General features: G+C 41.6%; 1 protein-coding gene across 1 annotated transcript; it reads right to left on the bottom strand.

The window, feature by feature from the left end:
• Positions 1–636: 636 nt before the first annotated feature.
• On the bottom strand, positions 637–6949 carry msmb (microseminoprotein beta). Its single transcript, XM_036956455.2, has 4 exons — positions 6653–6949; positions 2097–2205; positions 1776–1878; positions 637–1034 (listed from the first exon to the last, which is right to left on the bottom strand). Exons 1-4 carry the CDS (start codon positions 6653–6655, stop codon positions 905–907), a joined length of 345 nt encoding a protein of 114 aa, XP_036812350.1. The 5' UTR covers positions 6656–6949; the 3' UTR covers positions 637–904.
• Between the last annotated feature and the right edge of the window lie 523 nt (positions 6950–7472).

Raw genomic sequence — 7472 nt, 5'->3', positions numbered from 1 at the left:
ACACACAGACAGACACGCACATAAAACACACAGTAGCATATGCACTATACACACACATATACATGGATTTAGTATTGTAGATATGTGTTAGTGGTGGAGTAGGGGCCTGAAGGCACACAATGTGTTGTGAAATCTGTGAATGTATTGTAATGTTTTTAAAATTGTATAAACTGCCTTAATTTTGCTGGACCCCAGGAAGAGTAGCTGCCTTGGCAGCAGCTAATGGGGATTCATAATAAATACAAATACAAAATAGACAACAATAATTGTTTCACCTCTTCCACATTCACACACCTCTTCCACATTCACAGTTAGAAAATGACAATGCGTGTCTTTCATAATTTGGTCAGTTATACTTGGATGTGTAGGGTCAGCATTCGTTGCTGGCATGTCATGTCTAAATTTGCTAATCTTGTTAAGGAAAAAAATCATTAAAGTAGTTTGCAACTTCAGTGGAACCAACATTTTCCTCAACGAATTCGCTGCAAGGCACAGTTTTATTCAGAGCCATGATGGCATTGATCTCCCTTCCATCGCCAATTACTCAAGCAAACAGCAAAATTACCTTAAAAAAACAGATTAAAAACCAACTCCTGGAACGGAATGAAAGGGACACACAAACACACTAACACAACATTTTTGTTGTACTCTTTGTATTTTTTAGCTGCATTGTTTGTATATCAGTATATTTTACATTTGTTGGACTGTTCTGATCTATCAGTGTATCAGTGTTTGTTACTTCACATGGTTTCTGTTTTTGTGGACCCCAGGAAGAGTAGCTGCTGCTTCTGAAAAAGCTAATGGGGATCCAAATAAACATTGACATGTTCACTGTTGCCTTGTTTTATTTGATGTAAGTTCCATCTATACATGTTGGTGTGTACATGCAACCATGCAGACATTTTTATAAGACCATACTGAAGGAGCTGTTACAGTCCTTGGTCTTGTCTGACTTCATCACCAGTCTGTATGAGCAGGCTTTTCTGTCCACCACCAGCTCACACTCTGCTGAGAGATCCACCACCTCTGGGATCCTGACATGGAGAGGAAGGGAGAGGGGGAGAGGTAGAAGGGAGAGGGACAGAGGGAATGGGAGAGGTAGAAGGGAGAGTGGGAGGTCAAAGGGAGAGGGGGAGAAAGGGAGAGAGAAAGAGAGAGGGAGAGGGCAAGGGTGGGAGGGAGAGAGGGGATGGTGACAGAGACAGGGAGAAGGGAGAGGGGGAGAGAGAATTAGAAGGGAGAGGTAAAATGGAGAGGGGGAAAGAGAGAGAAGGGAAAGGGGAGAGAGAGAGAGAGAGAGAGAGAGAGAGAGAGAGAGAGAGAAAGAAAGAGAGGGGCGGAGACAGATCAAGGGTCAAGGGTCAGAGGGAGAGGGAGAGAGAGAGAGAGAGGGGAGAAAGAGAGAGATAGAGAGGGGGATGGATAGAGATTGATGGGTTGGGAGGGAAAGGCGGGTGGAGATAGAGGGAGCGGTAGAAGGGAGGAGGGGGAGAAAGAGGGGTGGAGACAGATCAAGGCAGAGAGAAGGAGACGAAGAGAGAAGGGAGAAGGGGAGAGGGGGAGAGAAGGGAGAGGGGGAGAGAAGGGGGTGGAGACAAATAGAGAGAGAAGGGGAGAAAGAAAGGAGGAGGGAGAGGGGGGGTCAAATCAGGCTCTTGTTTGCTGGTTTCAATCTCCCAATATAACTAGTGCATCTCTCATAGAGGTGGAGACAGATAGGGTTATACTCATGCCTATAAAGCTTATTAGAATTTAATACAGAAATCTGGTGTTACCTGTTGCAGCATCGGATGCCTCGCATGGAGCAGGAACAGTCGTAGCAGTCCTTCACCCATGAAGAACCAAACACATGCTGCTTTCCCTCCTTATCCACACACCCTACACACACACAGACACACACACACAGACACACACACACACACACACACACACACACACACACACACACACACACACACACACACACACACACACACACACACCTGTTTTTGCCAAATTACCAAACGCATACAGCATCACACAATCCTAATCCTGGTTACAGTACTAACTTCACTGATTAAAATTGTAATAGTATCGTCGTATAGGACTAGACTCACCCTTTGTTGGAGTCTTGTGGTCTTTGGTCTCCAGCCCCTGGAAGAAGCACTGAGCTCGACACACAACCACCAACATCAGCACACACACTACCACACGGACGAGAGAACCCTGTGACAGACACACGATTGGTCGATTGCAAAGAACACTGAATACTTTTACGCACACCTGCAGGTTAACGCTGGGTTTCTTTATCCTGCGCTAACCTGCGCGAAGTAACATACAAAACATCCCCATTAAAATGCGTCAGTAAACTAGAGATGCCTGCGTCTTAATCCATCAGCCTATGTCAGCTTTCCGCATCTGGTACAGCTGTGTTTGTCAGACCATGAGACATCCTAAAAATGTCTGTAGCGTTCAAATGGTTTGGCCAACAAAACTAATGTGACCTCGCTATGGAAAGGAGAGATTCTCACAAACACGATGGTGTTCTCCGTTATGACAAGTGTCATGAGACATGTTTGAATGTAACTGGCAATGTTTTTTTGATTTTTTTTAAATGATGGAAGTATGGAGGTAGTTTTGTGCCAACATAAAAAGGGGTGAAATATTATATCCACGAGACTCTGGGGAAATTCAATACCAGTCAAAATTTTGGACAAACCAATTCATTCAAGGGTTTTTATTTTTTTATTTTTTAATAAATTTTGTAATAAATTATGTAAAAAAATCTAATAAATGTGTAAATTTGAGCAAGTTGAGATGACTAAACTGCTTGGAGTGACCCTAGATTGTAAACTGTCATGGTCAAAACACATTGATACAACAGTAGCTAAGATGGGGGAAGTCTGTCCATAATGAAGCGCTGCTCTACCTTCTTAACAACACTATCAACAAGGCAGGTCCTACAGGCTCTAATGTTGTCTCACCTGGACTACTGTTCAGTCGTGTGGTCAGGTGTCACAAAAAAGGACTTAGGAAAATTGCAATTGGCTCAGAACAGGGCAGCACGGCTAGCCCTTGGATGTACACAGAGAGCTAATATTAATAATATGCATGTCAATCTCTCCTGGCTGAAATTGGAGGAGAGATTGACTTCATAACTACTTTTATTTATGAGCGGTATTGACATGTTGAAAATCTTTATACTCTCTTTGGATAATTCATTCCAATCATTTAAAAGTTAACAGCAGGTATTTTGCATGTAAGTTTAAGTATTTTGATATGTCTGTCTAATCTACTGGCCCACAGCTTGGACACCCTTGCATACCCCACAAGACATGCCACAAGAGGTCTCTTCACAGTCCCCAAGTCCAGAACAGACTATGGGAGGCGCACAGTACTACATAGAGCCATGACTACATGGTACTCTGTTCCACAGTACTACATAGAGCCATGACTACATGGTACTCTGTTCCACAGTACTACATAGAGCCATGACTACATGGAACTCTATTCCACATCAGGTAAGTGATGCAGCAGGAGAATCAGATGTAAACACCTTATAGAACAGCGGGGACTGTGAAGCAACACAAACATTGGCGCACACACACACACACACACACACACACACACACACACACAATAAGACACACACTACGCATACACATGGATTTAGTACTGTAGATATGTGGTAGTGGTGGAGTACTGGCCTGGGGGCCACAATTTGTTGTGAAATCTGTGAATGTTTTGTAATACTTTTTAAATTGCATATACTGCCTTAATTTTACTGGACCCCAGGAAGAGTAGCTGCTGCCTTGGCTAATGGGGAATCATAATACATACAAATACATTGTAAAATAATAGTGATGACATCATCACTATGAAATAACACATATGGAATCATGTAGTAACCAAAAAAGTGTTTAACAAATCTAAAAAATATATATATTTGAAATTCAAGCCTTTGCCTTGATGACAGATTTGCACACTCTTGGCATTCTCTCAACCAGTTTCATGATGTAGTTACCTGGAATGCATTTCAATTAACAGGTGTGCCTTGTTAAAAGTTAATTTGTAGAACAGTGTTCTGACAAGGTAGGGGTGGTACACAGAAGATAGCCCTATTTGGTAAAATACCAAGTCTATATTATGTCAAGAACAGCTCAAATAAGCAAAAATAAATGACAGACCGACATTACTTCATGAAATGGTCAGTCAATCCCAAAAATGTCAGTAACTTTGAAACTTTCTTCAAATGCAGGTGCAAAAACCATCAAGTGCTGCTGATGATGATGAAAGTGGCTGTCATGAGGACATTCACAGGAAAGGAAGACCCAGATTTACCTCTGCTGCAGAGGATAAGTTAGATTGCAGCCCAAATAAATGCTTCATATAGTTCAAGTAAGAGACACATCTCAACATCAACTGTTCAGAAGAGACTGCGTGAATCAGGCCTTCATGGTCGAATTGCTACAAAGAAACCACTACTAAAGTCCACCAATAAGAAGAAGAGCCTTGCTTCGACTTCCAAGAAACACAAGCAATGGACTTTTGACAGGCGGAAATTTGTCCTTTGGTCTGATGAGTCCAGATTGGAGATTTTTGGGGTTTGGGTTGCCGTCTCTTTGTGAGACGCAGAGTAGATTAACGGATGATCTCCGCATGTGCGGTTCCCGCCATGAAGCACGGAGGAGGAGGTGTGAAGGTGTGGGGGTAATTTGCTGGTAACACTGCCTTTGATTTATTTAGAATTCAAGGCACACTTAACCAGCATGGCTGACACAGCATTCTGAAGTGATATGCCGTCCCATCTGGTTTGTGCTTAGTGAGACTATTATTTGTTTTTCAACAGGACAACGACCCAACACACCCCCAGGTTGTGTAAGGGCTATTTGACCAAGAGGGAGGGTGATGGAATGCTGCATCAGATGACCTGGCCTCCACAATTACCCAACCTCAACCCAATTCAGATGGTTTGAGATGAGTTGGACCGCAGAGTGAAGGAAAGCACTCAACAAATGCTCAGCATATGTGGGAACTTCTTCAAGACTGCTGGAAAAGCATTTTTCATGAAGCTGGTTGAGAGATTGCCAAGAGTGTGCAATGCTGTCATCAAGCCAAAGGGTGGCTAATTTGAAGAATCTAAAAATCTATTTTTTGATTTGTTAAACACTTTTTTGGTTACTATATGATTCCATATTATTTCATAGTTTTATGTCTTCACTATTATTCTACAACATAGAAAATATTACAAAATAAAGAACAACCCAGGAATGAGTAGGTTTGTCCAAACTTTTGACTGGTACTGTAGAGAAAGGGCTTCATCTGACTCTGGGGAAGTAGATAAAGGGCTTCATTGCCAAAATCCCGAAATATCCCTTTAAAACGCTACTGACTGGAGGTTACATTCACTTGCATGTTAAAACACTCCCACAAGAATAAATTAACAGATAATTTGGTCTCGTTGATTATGATACCAGACAGCTGCATCTAGGTTCCCTACTCATGCTTCAAATGAAATATCGACCTATCAGGAGCATTGGAAACCGTAAGGTGGCAGGTTAGCCTAGTGGTTAGCGCGTTGCCCTAGTAACCGGAAGGTTGCAAGTTCAAATCCCCGAGCTGACAAGGTACAAATCTGTTGTTCTGCCCCTGAACAGGCAGTTCACTGTTCCTAGGCCGTCATTGAAAATAAGAATTTGTTCTTAACTGACTTGCCTAGTAAAATAAATTAAAAAAGGCAGATGAATGTAAAAATAGTTAAGAAAAAAGAAGCAGTTGGCACATATGTCAAGATAACATAACACGTGCTATTTTAAATAACTTTATTAGACTAGCCTACATTTTATAAAAATAAATATAGATTATCTAAATATTATGATTGACTTGATCTAGCACTCTATCATGGAAATTCAGTGTTTCAGCACGATAGACAATTAAAAGCAATGTTCTTGCGGTTGCAGAGACCGCAGTCATGCTGCATATGTCGGCTCAATCGGACTTTAAAAAGTTTACCTGATTTTCCGCGAAACTTCGGCCATACGGATTGAATCCAGTCCTTAGTTACACATTTCAAAAGTGGACAGTCCAGGGATACATTCTCCCGATCTTGATAAAAAATGACCATATTAGTTTTGAAAATGTTATTTTTGTAGATGGATTATAAAAAAATAAGAATTAGCTACGTCCTTAGAAGTACCAGCTGTTGTTGTGCCCCACTTGTTGTTTACAAAAATACATAGACCGCCGCCCCTTGTCTTATGAGACGCCACTGTTCTGCCGGTACATCGTATAACCAGCTGTATGTTGATGTTGTCGTCGTTCAGCCACGACTCCGTGAAGCATAAGATGTGACAGTTTTTAATGATCAGCTGTGTGAGTGATTTTGGCTCGTTAGCACACTGGCCAATGCTTGTTTCAATGGGCCCTCAGCGTTCACTGACAGACTCAACACAGATTCACACGCAGCGCTCACTCACACACACATCGCTCACATATTTACTTATTAAATACTTATTAATAAACATCTGATACTAAAGTTGAAATAATAAATCCAATTCATAACTGGCATCAAATGAATGTTTATAACATTTCACAAGTGATACGTAATAACTTCTAATCACAATACAGAGAGGCCCTACTCTAGGGTCCCTACGATGTGGGTTAGGGTACGTACCATGCTGACAGAAGTCTTCTTGTCAAAATGTAAGTTGAACTGTCTTCTGTCTCCCCGTTCACAGCTTTATATAAGACGTTAATACCCCTCCCAATGTCTTCATATCACACAGTAGTCATAACTGCCCTCCCAATGTATTTATTTAAGTTCGTACACACAGCTGGAGCGCACCTGCTCTCCCCAAAGCTTTATGTGCATAGCGAATTTGCCCATAACTCTTAAATCTATCAATCTTCGAACAACAGGGAACAGTATTTGTTTAAGGCAGTGCTAGAACAGTAAATACGACTCAAATACACAGTCCAGAATGGCCACGTGTCTTCAGTTCTTACTGATGAACTTTGCACAGCTGAGAAAGTGTCTGTATTTACAAGAGAGGTAGAAACACATACCTAGCAAACACACACGCACCCACGCACACACACACACACACACACACACACACACACACACACACACACACACACACACACACACACACACACACACACACACACACACACACACACACACACACACACACACGAGGACTTCTACTTCAATGTATTGGAGGTGAAGGACATATACAGTTGAAGTCGGAAGTTAAATACACTTAGGTCGGAGTCATTAAAACAAACTGGTTTTTCAACCACTCCACACATTTTTTGTTAACAAACTATAGCTTTGGCTAGTCAGTTAGGACATCTACTTTGTGTATGACACAATTCATTTTTTCACCAATTGTTTACAGGCAGATTATTTCACTTATAATTCAATGTATCACAATTCCAGTGGGTCAGAAGTTTACATAAGCTAAGTTGACTGTGCCTTTAAACAGCTG

The sequence above is a fragment of the Oncorhynchus mykiss genome, chromosome 20 (assembly GCF_057628025.1).
Source record: "Oncorhynchus mykiss isolate SJ-2025 chromosome 20, ASM5762802v1, whole genome shotgun sequence".
In the NCBI taxonomy this organism is placed as follows: domain Eukaryota; kingdom Metazoa; phylum Chordata; class Actinopteri; order Salmoniformes; family Salmonidae; genus Oncorhynchus; species Oncorhynchus mykiss.
Note: the sequence above shows the minus strand (reverse complement) of the source record. Positions and strands in the feature narration are given on the sequence as shown.

Coding starts and splice junctions, on each gene's coding strand:
- msmb (XM_036956455.2), bottom strand. Junction 1,879..2,096: donor CCACAAGACTCCAACAAAGG/GTGAGTCTAGTC, acceptor GTGTGTGTGTAG/GGTGTGTGGATAAGGAGGGA. Junction 1,035..1,775: donor GGCATCCGATGCTGCAACAG/GTAACACCAGAT, acceptor TCTCCATGTCAG/GATCCCAGAGGTGGTGGATC.